Source organism: Gymnoscopelus braueri, assembly GCF_963280865.1.
Source record: "Gymnoscopelus braueri genome assembly, chromosome: 9".
NCBI classification, from domain to species: domain Eukaryota; kingdom Metazoa; phylum Chordata; class Actinopteri; order Myctophiformes; family Myctophidae; genus Gymnoscopelus; species Gymnoscopelus braueri.
Window position 1 is genome coordinate 35,953,344 of NC_137610.1, and position 18,899 is coordinate 35,972,242.

Sequence of the window (18,899 nt, forward strand, 5' to 3'; positions counted from 1 at the left end):
TCCAGGAGTGAGTCTGGCATGAAGGCTTGTATGGGCGTTTCTAGTGCATTACCAAATAACCGAGCCAATCAGCGTCCTCGCAATACAAATGAGATTTCTGGAGGGAGGGTTTACCAGGCTATACGCCATGCACTGTAGCATTAAGTGCCTTTGGTTGGTTATCTTCAAGCTTTCTAAGGTGATAACAAACCTTGAGATTACAAATTGAGATTTTTTTTTTCTTAATATAAATTATGATTTGAGTCTGAGATGTTTGGGAAAATTTATTTAATAATTTGGTATTGTGTGTTCTATATTAAGGTTAACTACATTGAAGGGGTGATTATCCAAATCCTGTAATTCCTAGCTATTTTAAACCATTTCCTAATTGCAATTTATAGCCATTCGGGGACATGTCATCCTAAAGCTTCTTAGACATGTTTTCAAGAAAGTGTCTGTGGAAAAGCCTTTAATTAAATCTGGTATCATAGGTTGCATTTTTCTTGTAGGTGTGAACCGACATATGTGATGGTCCAAAAACGAACATGCTTATTCAGTGTAATGCTGTAATGCTGGCTGATTTACATGAGGACAGGTGTGGTGAACTATTATGTGATGTACAGTACGTCTGTGTAAATCATCTGGTGCGTGACATCCTCACAATGACTGAAAACCTGTGGCCTGTGTAGGAATGTCACCTGATACTGAGATATCCATGCAATGTATAGCTCTGTCTCCAAGACTTAACAAAGATTTATTAGAGTGTTTTATTGTTAATTTCCATAGAGATCATACCCATTATACCCTAATCTATTGGACAATATGCTGTTGTTTATAAAGTAGTGTGTTCTCACGTTCTCGTCACACAAAACATCTACCGACATGAAGTAATGCACACACAATGTCTAAAGTTGTTGAAGGGGATTCCGTCATATGTTTCTGTGAGTTCGTCATGAATCCTCTAGGTTTCTGCGTTATTTGTTATCGTTATCGTCTTGTACGTGCAAGTTGGGCGTAATGTGTGTCCTTTTTTCCTTCCCCAAAACAACACTTGGCACATTATATACAGTAAATGTTGTCTGTAATCAGTTCCAAAATGGCCTTGAATATTTTTGCTCTAGTGCATTCACAGAATATCTGTCAGTTCACGGGGGATTTTTGATAAGGTGCTTTGTATAAAGGTGACAATAATGTTTGGTACAGATGTTATGTATATCTTTGATATTCTAATGTTTATCCTATTTTGTGAAGAGAATTTAGGAAAATACGAAACTTAGCTATGTGTGTCTGTTGGTACTGCACAGGGTCTGATCTTTTGCTTTGTAAGTTTTTCCCCTCATGGCTAAAAGTATGTTAGGTATTTTATAGCTTTGTAGAAACTTTGTACGCATATGCTATTCAGTTTAAATAAATGTTCTGTTCTAACTTGTCCTGTTCATGTCTTTGTCCACAGTCATCCATGTGAGTGAAAACTGTTATGTTTCATATTATTTTATGCAATTACTGATTACTATGAACCTGTTAAAGCATTTTCAGAAATGTTCTGTGGCATTGTTGCAGCATTGGTGTATTATACATTATGAACACCAGAGGGCAACATAGTCTTAAGAACTGAATCCAAAGCTCTCATGACCTCCAGCAACACAGCAGTCATGTCAACTTTACTCATTTTTGCCCAGTTTCCTGAAGCTTTAATTACGCTGACTTCATCTGACAGATTCACTTAATTCTAGCCTAGATACAGTACTAGTAGAGGCTAGACAAGGGACATCGCCTCAATGCCCTGCCAGATGTATTATAATGCCAGAAGCACTAAGCCCTAGACAACTAGTAATAAGCCCAAAGGCCAGACAGATTTGATGACCTCAGATGAAATAAGACAAAAAAATAAATCTATTTTCTGCTGCAGCTCAACCCAGAAATGCAAGTCTAACTGGCAATTTCTTTATATTTTGTGTGTATGCATGTTTGTAGAATATATGTGTGTGTGCATATGCGTGCATGTCCATCATTTGGATATGCATGTGTTTAATTGTTTAATGTGTGTGCCTGTTCTTAGAATGTAGTGTGTAAATTGTGCATAAAATGCACTGTGTGTGTGTGCGTGCCTGCGTGCGTGGGTGCGTGCGTGCGTGCGTGTGTGTGTGTGTGTTATGATAGCCCTGCTCTCTTATCAACAAACTTGACCTGTGATGGCATTGACCAAAGGTTAGATGAGGCTAAACACAAAGTGAAATGTTGTGGGTGCCAGGGATCAGGCCTAAATGTAAAGTAATAAAATAAACACACAAAGAGCACTACAATGCCCTTGCTCCCTAGCCTGATTATCAGACTGAAGCTGCATGGAGCTTCAGTTTGCACACCCGCGCTTATCGCATACACGAATCAACTATACATAATACTCTATTTAATGTGTGACAGGGTTGAAAGGGCTGATTATGACACTAGACCACTGAGAAACCGCCATTGCAGTATATTGGTCCAGTGATGTGAGGATTTTCTTATGGTGATGGTCAGTTCAGCTAAGCTTTATTATCCCCAAACATTCAGCACAGTGGGGATTAGATTTATGAGTAGCAACACATTGGTGTACACAGGGTAACATCCCTGAGTGAGAGTTTTGAGCTGTGCACAGTATCTTGGTTTTGGTATCATAAACATTCTGACTTTATACTTCCATAGGCATCCTTATTTGACTGACTCTTAGTTTGTCCATAACCTTGACATGAATAAAATTGACAGTGAGTAGCCTACTATACAACATAAAGATAGGAGCTTGACATATGATTAGAAATAAAATAAATAGGCCTGAATTAAAGATCTTAGTACAAACCAAGGTACAAATACCAATTTTTCTGGGTCTTCGTGCATACAAACTAATTTAATGGATGATACAAGGTGTTGACAAATAGGCTGAGGGATGCTGCCACAGATGCTACAATGCATACTAACAGCAATAAACTTCCTCTATAGAATCTCTATAAAGTCAACCACCATCACCCCCAATCTGTCCTGCCTAGCTATTGGTCTCTCTGGTTAAAACATATGTTAAAGTTACTGGGTGTTTTGGGTTAGGGTTAGTAATTAGTTTGAGTAATTTTCAGTGGTGGAAAGTAACTAAGTACATTTACTTAAGTACTGTACTTAAGTACAATATTGAGGTATTTGTACTTTACTTGAGTATTTCCAATTTTCAATAATTTTGCTTCTACTCCACTCCATCTCAGAGGCAAATATTGAACTTTTTACTCGACTACAAATATTGGAAAACTTTAGTTACTTAGTTACTTTGTAGATTTTGATTATCATTACATGCATTAACCACTTCAGCCCTAATATACATTTCAGCAATTAGAAAATAGCTAACATTGCAGTGTTGGTACTTTTACTTAAGTAAAAAAATGTGAGTACTTTTCTCACTACTGACAGTGAGTCATTTTAAAGTTTGAGAGAAAGTGAGAGAGAGAGAGAGAGAGACCAAACATTTTGCTGAGAGAGAGAGAGAGAGAGAGAGAGAGAGAGAGAGAGAGAGAGAGAGAGAGAGAGAGAGAGAGAGAGAGAGAGAGAGACAGAGGGAGAGGGAGAGGGAGAGAGAGAGAGAGAGGCGTAGGGAGGCGTGTCCCGGCCGTCCCGTGTCTTAGGGAAGCACCTTGTAGTTAGTCATCCCACACAGAGTAGTGAGCGCCTACCGAGGGGGAAGGTCGCCCTCCTCTCTCCTCTCTACACGCACCGGGCAGACTGGGCAGACTGGGCAGGGGAAACTGGGAAAGGACATCTATTCTACCGGGGGAAAGAAGAGGCATGATTGAGGGAATACATGGTGTGTTTAGACACCTACCTACCGCTGGGAATAACACTGGATGGATACATGTTTTGTAGCGATATATTTGACATCCCCTCTGACGAGAACACGGACTAGACCGCGCTGCGTTACGCAGTCAGAATAAGTTTTTGGTTGGGCTTCTAAACTATGTGGAGACTAGTGATACGGTCCTGAAAGCTACTTCCATTTCAACTAAGATTTAAATACTTTTTCATACTTTCCCATTCCTTATTATGTGCCCTGGCTGCAATCTACAAAACGAGAGGATTATTTGATTAAAACAGCCTTCGAGGATGGAGTTGGAGGAGGGTAAGATCTCGGTGTGGGTCTGCCGGGAGGAGAAGCTGGTCTCCGGCCTGTCCAAGCGGACCGTCTGCGCCGACGTGATCAAAGTCCTGCTGGAGGACCAGAACCTGCAGCAGGGCGCCTCGGCGGCCATGCTGTCCGGCTGCCCCTCGTCCTACTGCGTGGTGGAGAAGTGGAGAGGCTTCGAGAGGACTCTGCCCAACAAGACCAAGATCCTGCGCCTGTGGAGCGCGTGGGGCGACGAGCAGGAGAACGTGCGCTTCGTGCTGGTGAAGACCGACGCGTCGCTGCCCAACAACGGGCCGCGGAGCGCCGAGGCCCGGGTGGTCCAGAGCAAGGACAGCGGCCTGAGCCCCGGGGGGGCCAAGGGGTCCGCCAGAGCCCCGGGATGGAGCGGCGCCCAGCAGGTCAACGTCTCCCAGGAGAAGCAGAAGCGCGTCGTCAGGAAGGCCTTCAGGAAGCTGGACAAGATGAACAGAAAGAGAGAGGAGGCCGTGGTCTCCAAAGACGGCAAGTTCTCCGTGGAGAAGATGGAGACCCTGGTGCACCTGGTGATCTCCCAGGATCACACCATCCGCCAGCAGATCCAGCGGATCAAGGAGCTCGACAGGGAGATCGAGAGGTGAGAGCACTTTCACTTCTCATGCTTTTGGCACTGACTAAATGAAATGGACACTTTTTTGATTGGCATTGCACTGATAATTATTATTATTTGTGTAATTTTTTTACGAGATACAGTGAGACGTTTATAAAGCAGTAAGCACTGACACTGGACACTTTATCTGTTTTGTTTTGTTTCACCTCCGTTTACCTTTGCTCTGTATTGTTGATTGATTGATTGATTGATTGAATACTTTATTAGCAGTTTGCAAAAAAGCACAGGAAAGTACAGTTCAATACAAGGTCTGTTAAGAGGATTTTAAACCCAAGAAAGCCTATGACTTGTTTCCATTGGTTTCCTTTGTACTAAATTTATCGAAACATTAATGACAGACAAATATACAATAGGCTACTACCAAAACATCATATAAACAGTCAAGAAATCAAAAATCAAAATATGTAGGCTACAGTAGTGGGGGGGGGGGGGGGTGCTTCTTGTTTTTTTTTCCTTCTGCCTTGTATTGCTGTACACAACAGAACTTTTTATTTTTCTTACTCCTGACCTGTAACTCTGTAACCTTAACTGCTGTGCCTCTGGGCGACTGATTTGGCCCGCAAGATAATAAATGTATCTATCTATCTATCTATCTATCTATCTATCTATCTATTTATATATCTAGGTGTGAGGCGAAGGTGCACTTTGACAGAATCAAGAGGCATGGCATCAACTACGTGCAGGACACGTACATGGTGGACTCTTCCTCCACCGCGGAGAGTCAAGCCTCCTCTTCATCATCAGACTGTAAGCGCAAGGCGGAGCGGCAGGACAGCCAGTGCACGTCGGGCGAGGAGGCTGTCGGCGAGTTCGAGGAGTACGCACGCAGGTGCGAGGAGGTGGTGCGCCTGCAGGAGGAGTTAACGGAGCGCGAGGCGCTGGTGGAGAGCATCACCGGGGAGATCCAGGAGGAGCTCAACCAGCGGTGGATGAAGCGGCGGCGCGAGGACCTCCAGTCGTCGGGGGGGAAAGACACGGACAGCCTGTCCGAGTCTGTGGACCTTACGTCCACAGACTCGGCCAGGTCTCACAGTCACAGCGCGTCGTGCTGTGCAGAGGCTCCAGACGTGGACGAGGGTCCGTCGGAAAACGGGCTGACCCCGGACGAGGAGAGGATCAGAACTCAGCTGGACACCAGTTTGTACATCGGTCTGCGGTTGAACACGGATCTGGAGGCGATCAGGGGGGACTTGGACCTGAGTCTGGCACTCTGGGAGGCGAAGGAAACAGAACTGTTGGATTTACTGGCGAAAGTCGAGATGATGGAGATAGAACAGGTGAACAGTAGTACACTACTACCTGCCGAAGTGAAGGGAGGAGCCCCCGGTTTGGTGGTGGCTGCTGAGGCTGAGTCGGGTTCTATGGAGAAGAGCAGCGGCTGCTGGGTGGAGCAGGCCAGAGGTCTGTCAAAGACCTGCAACACTAACGATGAGGACTCGGACACAGGCCTGAGCTCCATGCACAGCCAAGACTCTGACAACCCACCTGTTTGCGAGTCATTGGTATAATAATGCAGCTGACAATAACTGGGAATATAACAGACATTTATGCAAAGCAAATAGCCACAAACTCAGGGGCAGTGAAATCAAGGTTGGCAAAATAGGCTGAGCATGGACACTGTAATTCTATGCAATAACTCATAAAAGTAGCCTAATCAACGCACAGAAAGTATGAGGAATAGTCTTGGGGAAGTCACTCATGATTATACAACATACATGGAGACCTATGTAAACCTAACATTAAGGCATAGGCTACTTGATGAAAATGTTAAGAAATGATTTAGTTTGAAATGCAACTGTAAGAGCAATAAAGAGAAGGTAGTAAAGAGAAGCCTTTAATTCACTAGCTTTCTAAAATGTCACTGTCATCCTTCAGTAATCTGCTAACAATCCCTACATCGCAAGTCAGTTAGCACAGATATAGCCTATGATAGTCTACTAGTCTATGACTATTATATAGACCACAAAGCCGGAATTTATTAGCCGTTTGATTGGTTCACCCCAGTCTGGTGAGACTTGTGATTCTGTGATTGAAAGATCAAGGCATTCATTAGCCTAAGTTACCATCTAACATACAGTATTCCATATTTTGTGTGAGTCAGTCATTTTGGTTGTTTTCAGAATAATGAAAACTGAATACATAGAATAAACTGGAATAGAGCAACTGACTCCAATCTCGCATGATAAGCAGGATTGATAGAACACTTAATATTTCATCATTATAAATGCTGCATCTCTGTCTCAAACATAAAGGGACCCTATTTATTGCATCTAGAAATCGACAGACATCAAAGCACTGTATTTCACCCCACCCGACTTTGTCAAGTGTCAATCACAGGCTTGTCATTTGCAGGTACCAAAACCCGATTTTGAGCTAGAGAGGTACAGATCTGATCTTTACGATTGGATCAGGAGGAGAAAATAAATAAATTTCCATATAGCTTCCTGTGTGGAATGAAATAAACTCATGGGATCTGTGCCTGTGTCATGAAGGGTTAAAATTAGCTTGTTTTGCACTGTTTTAAATTCAGCCATGGAGTTGCTGCAGGTCTCTGTGAAGATATCCTGTGTTTCCCTCAATAGCATCTTCAGACTCAACTTTGCCCCCCCCCTTTTTTTTCTACCAATAGCGCATTGAAGGAATGGATTATATTTCAATCAGAGTCAAGGTTAATAAATTACATGTGAAAATAAAATAAAAAAAACAAAAAAAGTTTATGGATAGAAGTGTACCAATAAGTTAGATAACATAGTTCATATGGATACATCCCAATAATGTATTATTACAAAATGTTACATATTTCTAAATGAATAACTGAACATCTCAACCACACTTGCATAACATAACTAGATCCAAAGATCTGATTGTGCCTTCAAAGTGTTGTAACAATTTTCACATAGCCCTATAAACATTTAACTGACAGCGAGAGTCCTTTCCATGTTTTTGACCTCTGACCAGTTGAGGATTTGAACGTTTCATATGTCTAACGGTGTTGAAGAAAACAGTTAAAGTTTGTAGAAATACAATCCTGCGCTTAACTGAAGAGCACTTATTGTATATTTGCTCAATCAAGAAGTTGCAGGCAGATAACCTGTAGGTTTGAGGCTGTAAAAGATGCCAACTCATATGCTTGATTTACACTCCGTCCTTATGACAGAGTCATCCAGCAAAGTATAAATCAGGCAGCTTTAAAATGAGCAAACTAGTCTGTCAGCATGAACACCTGTAACAAGTTTTAAGATGCTCTTGGGAAACCCAGCCTAAAATAAATCCCCTCGTCTTCCAGCTGTAAAACGTGCAACATTGAGGGTAAACAATATTAAGCTAACAATTGTTCAGTTTGTACTTCCAGTTAACATGCAAGTTAAGTGGGAAGTGGGTTCCTGGATGGAATTACATAGAAAGGCATTTTCTAATTCATCCAAGAACAGGAAAAACCCGCTGGCGAGGTGACCACTTGTACTCCATTGGCAGATTACCATCAGAAGCAAATAATTAACATAATCTGTGAACTAAATCTGAACACCTATTTTGTAATTTAATCGTCTTGACGACCATATGAACTTTTACAATATCACCAGAGAGTTAGTTGGGCCCCTGCAAGTACCATGATATCCTGTGTAGCCTATATGTAGCCTGGTAAACCCTCCCTCCGGAAATCTCATTTCCATTTGATTCCAGGAGTGAGTCTGGCATGAAGGCTTGTATGGGCGTTTCTAGTGCATTACCAAATAACCGAGCCAATCAGCGTCCTCGCTCATTGTTTTGTGATTGACAGCGGGGGTAGGCCAATCAGGTGGAACCCGAGTGGTTCACACGTCATTAATCAATACACCTTTCATACAAGCTGCTCATTAACATCAAAGACAAACCAATTACTCCTGGTGATAATCACTGCAGCCTAAAGTGGCTTAATTGGACATCAGAGGGCCACTTGGACATCAAAGCTACATTACTCCCGCCCAGCTCCAGCCCACAGCCAAATTGCCCATATAGGTCTGCAGGCCAGACTCACTCCTGAAATAAAATACAAATGAGATTTCTGGAGGGAGGGTTTACCAGGCTAGCCTATATGTATACTGCCAAGCTTATTAAACATCCTGCAAAATAAAATCATAAGTGATAACTCAATTCTTAGAGTCCTAATACTCTCAGATTTAAGTTAACGCCGCAAAATTATGGTGTATGAAGAAGCACTAGGGACAGGTCTTTCTAGATAGATAGCTGTGAATGATCATAGCTCAGCTTTCCTAACTCAGTGAGGCCTGATATACTGTATGAGGGCTGACATCTTGTCCACAGCACAATGGCAGCATATGTACACCACTCAGCGTATTATTAAATATGACAGTTATTGTTGAAATAAACAGTAAAACTTATTTGGTTTGTAGTGTGGTTTCATTTGAATATTTATGTTTGAATGTATCTTTGTCTGCAACTGGCCTCCTCACCTAAAAAGTTTTTTTTTTCGAGGGCAAAAAAACTGGTTTGGGTCTTCAAGTTCGATTACTTAAGAAACATAATTGACATACCTATGGGTTGCAGCACTTCATAGTGGAAGGTGTGCAGTTCCTTGTCATGTAAAAGTGTGGGTTGTTTGTGAATTTGTTTGTAAGGTTTGTGTGTGTTTATTGCCTCTGACAACATACTTGTCATGTGTGGTTGAGCTTAATTGCAGTCTCCTGCTTGCCCCTGCAACGCTTGCATTAATTATGACAGGGTGAAATGCATACCCAAAAGCTCAAGCAATTGCTTTACATGTAACACCAATACCTGGCTGCACAAGTAGTAGACTCTCATTTACTAATGCACGCATTTGCACAGATGCACACCGTTACCTATACTTCACTGAAAGCATAGTTTTACTGGTCTAAAAACACATTTTACCTCAACGTTTTCAACACAAGTAGGTTTTGAATGAACATGTACTTGTCAGGTCATCCACAGCATAATATTTGCATTCATAGTCTTGTTAAGTAGCTATGGGCAGTTAAAAAGTTATAAGGACTTCTGTCAAGTAACATTCTTTTTTTTATTTGTAATCCTTTCTTTTAGCTACTCTCAGGTAATTCTCATAACAGACTGCATGGCTGATAAAGCAACACTGCAGTCAAAGTGGCATATTAACCATTGGGATTCCATACATATCTCCGCTGGAGGATTATAATTAGCAAAGCTTGACTAGTATCAAGCGTCAATATTCCATGTTGTCTTTGGTGATCCATTCAAACCCTGACCTTCTCTGCTCCGTTTAATGGAGTAGTAGTATAGCTGTATCTGCGGAGCCAGTGTCTACAGTACAGTGTAACCATCTATTGAGAAAATTACTGTTATGTGTAGTGAGTAAAAAAAAGTTCCAAAATGCAGCTATTGTTTACCCAGCAGACACAGTATACTGTATCTGAATAGACTTTCATTGTAACATGCCTGTATTCTTGCATACTGCTTAAGTATTCCTATACATTTGTAGCTACATTTAAACAAATTAATAATTGTATTATTATTATTATTAGTTGCATTTGTTTTAAAGTGTAGACATTAAAGTTTGTGATTACCTGCAGGAATTTTCCATATTGCCACAGAGTTTTTGTATATTTTGTATAAGTGCTTCATCAAAACAACAAAGATAAAAAACTGATAAGAGAATGCAAAACCTTTTGTTTTAGGTTGTCATAAGACATTTATCTTGTCCCAGAAAGAGGTTGACTATCGTCCAAGTGACTTCTATCTCATGTAAATGTGTCAGTCTAGATGCCTGCAGTAATTTGATACAAGCTATTTATCACTGTACCGAATGGTTGTTCAATTAATCAAGATACTCTTTAAGTGATTGTTTTCAGTTTACTTATCCATCAGTTTACTTATCCACTGGCTCACCGATTCATTGCTTGAGCTCAGACCTAGCTGCTGCTTGTTTATTACATGTTGCAGGTGATGCCTACTTTCTCCTTCATCTTTGAAGGTAAATCTGTCTCCGTTATTTGGCCAGCTGTCCCCTCAATCCCTGCAGCCTCCCTTTGATTAATGAATCAATTAATTCATCTTCTCTTCCAGATTCTCCTCCTAACCCCTCTGCTCTTTTCTTCTCATCACGGTTCTCATTTGACAGCTGTGATCTTACCCTAGAATGCATCGCAATGAACAAGTCTTGAAGTGATTTTGTTCAACATGATCTGAGAGTAATATAAAAGCTGTAGACAGAGAATGCTCTCTCCTGCCAACAGCCACAGTTTGAAGTTAAGTGTGGCGCTGTCCATGTGATTATGGTTTGCTTTGTATTTATTTGAACATTATAAAAATGGAAGAGAGAAAAACAACCCAAATCCGATATGAAAATCTGACCGCTAAGAATATTCGACCCAAAAGAGGAATAGTTTGGAACACCCTGGAATGACAATGCAGGATGGATGCAGATAACCTGTTCTATGAGCCCTCACTGTGGACATACCGACTTCTCAACAAAAAAAGATACAGAAGCTAACGTATCCTTAGTTGGTTACAGACCACACAGGTAGATAGAATGTGTGCGTGACCTTCTGGTGCCATATTTGGCAGTGTGAAGTGAAGCCATTCATTTTACAGTGTTTATGTAACCAGACATAGAATGCTACTTCTACACTGGCAATATATCCTTTGTGTGTGTATGAAAGAGAGTTATAGTCAGGTTATGCAACACAAGTTTATTGCATACATACGTATGTATTATTGTATACTGTGTGTGTGTGTGTGTGTGTGTGTGTGTGTGTGTGTGTGTGTGTGTGTGTGTGTGTGTGTGTGTGTGTGTGTGTGTGCGTGCGTGCGTGCGTGTGCGTGTGCGTGTGCGTGCGTAGGCTTGTGCACACAGTGTCACAGTTGGGATCTGTCGTGAGTTTACATGACCAGAAATGGAAATGCAGTTTGCATGGGATGTGTGTTTGCATGTGTATAAGCATTAACATTAACATGTCATCAATGTGCAGCTCATATGAATTTATGTGTGTGAGTGCGTTAATGTGTACTGAGCCAGTATGCAATTTAAGTCTGTGTGTGCTTGCAGAGGTGAGCATTGTGTTTTGCATGCATGCATCTTATATACAGTAGCATACTTTTGTCATGTAGGGTTTAGCTTGTGGCTAAATCAGTCCTGTAACCACACCATCTTGTCCTGTCACACAGGATATTATGTGTGACTATTGATGAATTAATCTGTTGAACTGTGTAGATAAAGGTGGGTTTATAAATCCACCATTATGTTTTTGTAAAAAATAGCCTATGTAAAGAAGTTTTTTCACAACTATATGAGTGCCTGGTGGTTATTTTGTGCTTACCATCCACATGTAGTATATGATCGAAAAGTTTATTATATTTCTTAATTATAAAACCACATTAGATACAATCAGGGACATGTGATGAATGAGAATATTATATTTGTATCAAAGAAGTTAATTAGGAAACCAGTTTAAGTGATAGACATTTGTCTGTGACAGGGCCTGACATTCAAGGGGTGAAATGTGTATAAATGTATTTTATTCAAATATAAAAAAAAACATGCTGAGATGACATGAGTCATGACATATGTTTCTGATAGTTCAACATGTCCTCCATATGACATAATTTTCAGATAATAGGATATATTTTTAATTTAATAGATTTTCTGGGGCTTTTCATGCCTTTATCTAGAGAGGGATAGTGAAAGTAGGCTGACAAGAAATGGGGAGAGGGATGGGGGTGACACGCAGCAAAGGTCGTCGGGATCGGGAGTCGAACCCGCGACACGCTGCCAGGCTGGCATTGCAGCCTAGAGTGCCTGGACCGTCACGCTACTTCCCAGGCCAATAATAGGATCATTCTTTCTGCAAGATCTTTAGAAGTGGAAATGTACGTTTCTGGTAGAATGTCCCCTTAGTCCGAAGTTTGAACTCCCAAACTCTGCTACGAGAGGCTATGAGTTTGCAACTCTACAGACAAATAAATAAATCAGTTCACCTTGGTAGAGAGGAGATAGCAAATAGGAACAGCTGTTATTGTGTATATCTGTCTGTCTACAAGTGTGTGCATGCACGCATGTGTGTGTGGTATTAATCCCTGTACAGAGCCAATAGACAGACTGTGTGTGTGTGTGTGTGTGTGTGTGTGTGTGTGTGTGTGTGTGTGTGTGTGTGAGAGATACTAAGAGAGACGGTCACCTGACGGTCACATGGGATCTGTGTGCCATCCAGACCACAGCTGGTGGTGGCTCTGAATCAAATTCTTACTGACAATATTTTAAATGCAATATCATTGGTACATAATCTGACTAAATGGCTCAAAGTAGTATGTGATATAGTCTGGTGGCTCCACCATTTTGAAGTGTTTTCATATGAAGAGATTCATTACAAAACAGATATTATTCAGTTAAGAAACGTGACCCAGGTCAAACTATTTTCGGTTCACAAAATAGTTTGACTACTCTCTAGATTTTAGTTATTGAATTAATAACGTAATGTAATGACCTGACAGAAAGTTATACACATAAAGGTCTTGACAATCATGCTATGTCTCTATTTTATTTGTTGCCTAAATTTAGGAAAATCTAACAAGAAGTAAAGACAGAGACGTGTGCGTGCCGTGCATGCGTGCGTGCGTGCGTCCGTGCATGCGTGCGTGTTGGCAACAGAGATGGACACCTGCCAGTCGCACAGCAGGGGACAGATGTATCATTTTAAATATCTAACGAGCACTCCAATCCTGTTTGAAAGAAAAAAATACCATTACTAATTGACACATGAAAAAATAAAATCATAATTTTAATAACAGCACTCTGTTAATTTGGGGTGGTACATTATGTGTTCCATGGGTGTGTGTGTGTGTGTGTGTGTGTGTGTGTGTGTGTGTGTGTGTGTGTGTGTGTGCGCACGCGCGCGCACGTGTGTAAAAGCGTTTTTCCATCAGGTCCTGAGATAAGGGTGAAACCCACACCTCACCTTGCTGCTTTGTCCTTAAGTGACCTTACTCAGCTGAAGATTGGACAGATAATTCTTACCCTGACAATACACCACCAGTGTAACCTGCAACCATATATACATAAATATACAGTATATACACCATGCATTTTTATTTATGTAACAACTGACTTTATGATTTATATATGGGTAAATTATACTCCTTTGCGTCCATATGGTTTAGTTAAATGTACAAGGGGCAAAGTTAGAGAATAAACAAACAAGTTACTTGCGTACTTCTGGTTTTATACAATATTGATTGTATGTTTGGAGGAATGATGGCAAAAATGTCAATTGGTGTAACCAAAAAACTTTAACCAAATAATTCATCTAATTAAATAAGTTGAAGGTGTCAGTATCATGTCAATATCATGGTCAGTATCATGGTCAGTATCATGTCAGTATCATGGTGCTTCCTATGGTGCCTCCCTGTCACCTATGGTGCTTGATGGTGCTTCTCTTCTATGGTGCATCCTATGGTGCTTCCCGGTCTTCTATGGTGCATCCTATGGTGCTTCCCTGTCTTCTATGGTGCTTCCTATGGTTCTTCCCTGTCTTCTATGGTGCTTCCCTGTGGTGCTGCCTCCCTGTCATCTATGGTGCTTCTTATGGTGCTTCCCTGTGTTCTATGGTCTGTCTGTGAACAGATCATCTCCGGCACGGCAGATTTTTGAAAAATAAATAAATAATTATTTTACTCCTACATATTTTGTCCAAACATGATCTCTAGTCATGTGATCAAGACAGATAGGCCTATGTCAGATTTTTCATATTCCCTCCTGATTGGCTAATATTGGCTTCCAAAGTTTGCAGTAGTAGCCCGTTTGGAACAAAATGGCACAAATCTTGAATGCAGCCTCCGATTGGCGTGAAACTTTGCAAGGACATTCCCACTAGGCCAAGGAAAAAATGTAGGCCACCCTACGTTTTTCAAATCGGCCTCATGGTAGTGCTATTACAGGCAGATTCACGTTGTGGCCTATAACTCTCTAACCATAGGTCATACAATCACAATTCCTTTCCCCATGGATTCCTTAAAAGCCATTTTCACAAGACAAGTTTTCCGCCATGTGACGTTTTCTTTTGCAAAACACATTTGTCTTGCTACTATTCCTACAGATTTTGTCCAAACAAGCCTCATGGTGGCACTACAACAGCCCACTTAACGTTTTGGCCAATAACCGTACAACCGTAGCTCGTACAATAAATTAGTTTTACCCTGGATTTCTTGGATTCTCACTCTCCATAGTCCATATAGGACCTGGCCACTTGTGCCAGATAAAAATTTCTGCCATTTTGCGTTTTCTTCAAAACACACTTTTTGCTACTACTCCAACAGATTTTGTCCAAAACTCAAACAAACCGGTACACATTATCTCTGGGGTCATGTGATCATTAAAAAGGCAACCCGGCCTGGCAGAGACCTGTGCTCCGAGAAGCACACTTTTCTAGTTTATTTTGTTGAGTGTTGGAGACTTTACATGACCCTCTCTATGCAGTAGGTCTGGATTTGTGTGACTATACAATATATATAATGCTAAGGAGCCCATATCAAAACCCTTCTGAAATTTGAGAATTAAGTTGTTTTGTAGCCTTTAATGCTAAGTTGTCTTTTCACAACCTAAATATGGAAACCCTGTCTATGAATGTCAGTAGACAAATCCAGCCCCTCCATATCGTATGGGTATACACACCCACTCAGCCAATTGTGAATTATTAATCAGAAACAGCTTGTAAGGCCTGGGCTGTGTTCCGTCATGTCAAACTGCATTAAGATATTTACTGATGAGTTTCCAAAGGGATGGGGATCTAGCAAATTGTTACTTAAGAAGAAACATCATGACAGCCATCAAGAGCAAACTGAAGTGCATTAGCATGCATATCGCTTGAGATATTTCGTTTGAAAGAGTGAGACAGACATGCAGAGAGTGCATCATGCAACAGCATACCACCATTAAATGAGATTCAAGCTTCAAGAGGTTTATCTTTCACTCACTCATATAAGTAGGTATGTATGAGTAGACTGTCCTAATAATAGCCTATATAAAGACAAAACAAGATATAATAAAGCTAGGTATTTACAAGTAAAAATAAATACAAATAAGTACAACTTTACAGAATAAAATGAATAAATTAGCAACTGGTACATAAAGAAAAGTAAATACAGTAGACATGTACATAGTACAAAGTAGAATATGTGACAAGTAAAGAATGAAAGCTGTTGTTCTTTTTATTTTATCTTAAGAGTTTGCTGACAACATTTGTTTTATTAGTTGGTATAAATTGATCAAAAGTTTAATAAAATATTAATAAAATAAGCTACTGTATGCCAGCTCACTTCATCATGCAACATTTTGCTATTGCAACATTATAGACACTTGGTTTAAAGGGGAAGACCACTCATTTTCAACATTGAACTATGTATTAAAGACATAGTTCAATGCTGAAAATTGAAGAATCTCTTCCCTGGCACTTTGGAGCCCATGACCTTGGGAGAACATGGAATTAGTTTTCAATGATGCTGAGCCACCCAGTTAAACTAAATTTAAGCCAATTCAAATAAATCAATTGTAATCTCACTATATCTAAAGCCAAATTACACATCACAATCAATCACTCTTTTGTGTTAGCAAATCCACAGACAATACAATAGATAATCTGTGTCTGTTGCCAGAATAACACAATTGTGTCATAAAAGTGTTGGCGCTGTTGTCATATCTGTGTACATTGGCACACGTTCACAAACAAGCACCGTCACTCTCTCTCACACACACACACACACACACACACACACACACACACACACACACACACACACACACACACAGGGATTGTATGGTTTAAATTGTTACCTTAAACATGAAATCAGACAGTACAGTATGTGTCTTTAATGGTCTAGGACACTTCTGTCGCATGTCTGAATTCCATTCAAATGTAGACACATGCTGACATTTCATTTGAATGGCATTCAAATGAAGACTCAGTGTCAAAGGCAAATCTGTGGAATGACAGGAGTGTAAGAGAGTACGTCAGCAGGATAAATGGGAGGTGTGAGACACGATTTATAGGGAGGGACAGAGATACTGTAGGCCTTGGCGTTTATAAACTTGATGAGCCTGTTTGGCTCTCTTCTCCTCCATTTAATTCTGTCACTACTCTTCTCTTTCAATCATTCCGCTCTGTTCATCAGCCAGCCAATTAAGGCGAATGCATCCGGAGTGGGAGGAGCACAATCAATATTTAATGACCCCAACAGACAATGGAAGAGACACACACACTAAACTAAAACAAAAGCAAAAGGAAACAAATACAGGTCATCTCAGAAACTCTCAGAGTTCAACAAAGTTGTCATAGATTTCTCCTTAATCTGAAATGAATTATTGTCCTTAGAAGCCTGTTTATTAATTAACACTGAATAGAACACAAGGGCACCGATGGTTACAGATGCAAGATCAATAACATATAGAAATTCTCCATTGGATTGACCACTGAGTATTGTCGTTCATGTATTGTCTACTGTAATTGTTGTGTGTGCGCACACACACACACACACACACACACACACACACACACACTTGCTTGCTTGCGTTTGTGAATCTGTGTGGAAATTTAGGGGTTTAAGGTCAGTGCATCATCTGTTTAAAAAAAAAAGAACAAGATGAAAGACAACACAAATCAAACATAATGAGAACTGGCATCCAACATCAGAACAGTTGGTGTGACGTTATGACCACTTGCTAGTAGATCACAGGGGAGGTGTCCTGATCTATTTCGGTGACTAGTTTTCCAGATAGGCTGGGCAGGGCCAGGTTGAGTGGAATCTTTGGAGGGCGGAAGTTTTCCCCCTCTCATGAGGCTACACATGCAGGGAATAAAAATGGAATTTTAAATGATAGATAAATAGAATTACCACAAACATAGTCAAAGTATATCATAGTTATATTGTATTATCAAATCAAAGTGCAAAAAAATAAAAAATAACACAAATATTGACATGTAATAAACTAAAGCACACAGTGCACAGTGAAATAACATATTTAGGCAATCAAACAATTATAGTTCATTATTTGTATTATGGCAAGGCCTTTCGATAAAAATAAGAAGAAACGATTAATAGAAAAGAAAACATTGCCTGAGCTTCTTAGTCAGTTCGTTCCAGAGTCAAGGAGCCCTTGACAGCAAATACGGTCACCCTTTGTCTTTAGCCTCGACTCAGGAACAAACAGCATGTTCCTGCCTGAGGACCTCAGACAGGGAGCAGAAGTAAAATCTTAAAATAGTAATTTTCTCCTCAACTATGGTTACACAGTCAAATTTACAGTGTATTGTCTCTGCCTTGAGAAGGGACCAGCATTCATTTTGTCAATTTCCAAATGAATGATTGTGTATGTGTAAAGAGTAGTGTTTGAGCAGTGATTGAGGCTGGGGGCTGTCAGGTATGTAGCTTTGGTGATAGAGTTGTGTTCCACCCAGTGCAGAAACATAACCTCTGGTTTAAACATCTACCAGGAGTCAAAACACACTGCCTGGCGCTGCCTCGACCTCACGTTCCTCACTCATGTCAAAGGCAAACAGACCTGTGTGCGTCAGTATTTAAACAGTCAAGGACACAACGTTTACCACGCTTGTGTGACTACAGTAAGTGTGTGCGAGAGAAGCAGAGGAGAAAACGTTGATTTACAAACACTAATGCAAGAGATTACCTGTAGCTGTACCTGTAGGGTATAGATGCTGTTTGAACAAACTTTGAAGCATTCCCAGCAGCAACAAGAGCACTGACAGGTAGTGGCTGTGTGTGTGTGTGTGTGTGTGTGTGTGTGTGTGTGTGTGTGTGTGTGTGTGTGTGTGTGTGTGTGTGGAACAACTCTTGGCACTTAAACAAGTTCTCACAGGTGGGAGTCACAGCTTTTAGACCACATACGGAACCAGAGCCTGGCAACAAACACTTATCAAGCACTAGGGCCTGGTAATGATACCTTAACTCAAATGCAAACACAGACGCACGATTCACTATTGTGTCACCTCACAAGAATCGTCACATACAATAGCCCAGTTAAGTTTTGAGATACATAAAAAAAACTAAAAACTAAACATTCATCAAAGATTTTACATAATTTAAATCTTTTGGCAAGAGTGAAGGGTTGCACTCTGTTTTTTATTTTTTCCATATGCCTTA

The 18,899-nt window shown here is 40.6% G+C and overlaps 1 protein-coding gene across 1 annotated transcript; it reads left to right on the plus strand.

The window, feature by feature from the left end:
* The first annotated feature begins 3,674 nt into the window (after nucleotides 1-3,674).
* Nucleotides 3,675-8,392, plus strand: LOC308092465 (ras association domain-containing protein 10-like). The gene is made up of 2 exons (XM_080438380.1): nucleotides 3,675-4,730; nucleotides 5,389-8,392. Exons 1-2 carry the CDS (start codon nucleotides 4,096-4,098, stop codon nucleotides 6,269-6,271), a joined length of 1,518 nt encoding a protein of 505 aa, XP_080294506.1. The 5' UTR covers nucleotides 3,675-4,095; the 3' UTR covers nucleotides 6,272-8,392.
* Nucleotides 8,393-18,899: the final 10,507 nt, after the last annotated feature.

What these genes read in the sequence shown, in the direction of transcription:
- LOC308092465 (XM_080438380.1), top strand. Translation starts at nt 4,096, where the DNA reads ATGGAGTTGGAGGAGGGTAAGATCTCGGTGTGGGTCTGCCGGGAGGAG. An exon ending in CTCGACAGGGAGATCGAGAG is followed by an intron (nt 4,731 to 5,388) that starts GTGAGAGCACTT and finishes TTATATATCTAG; the next exon opens with GTGTGAGGCGAAGGTGCACT.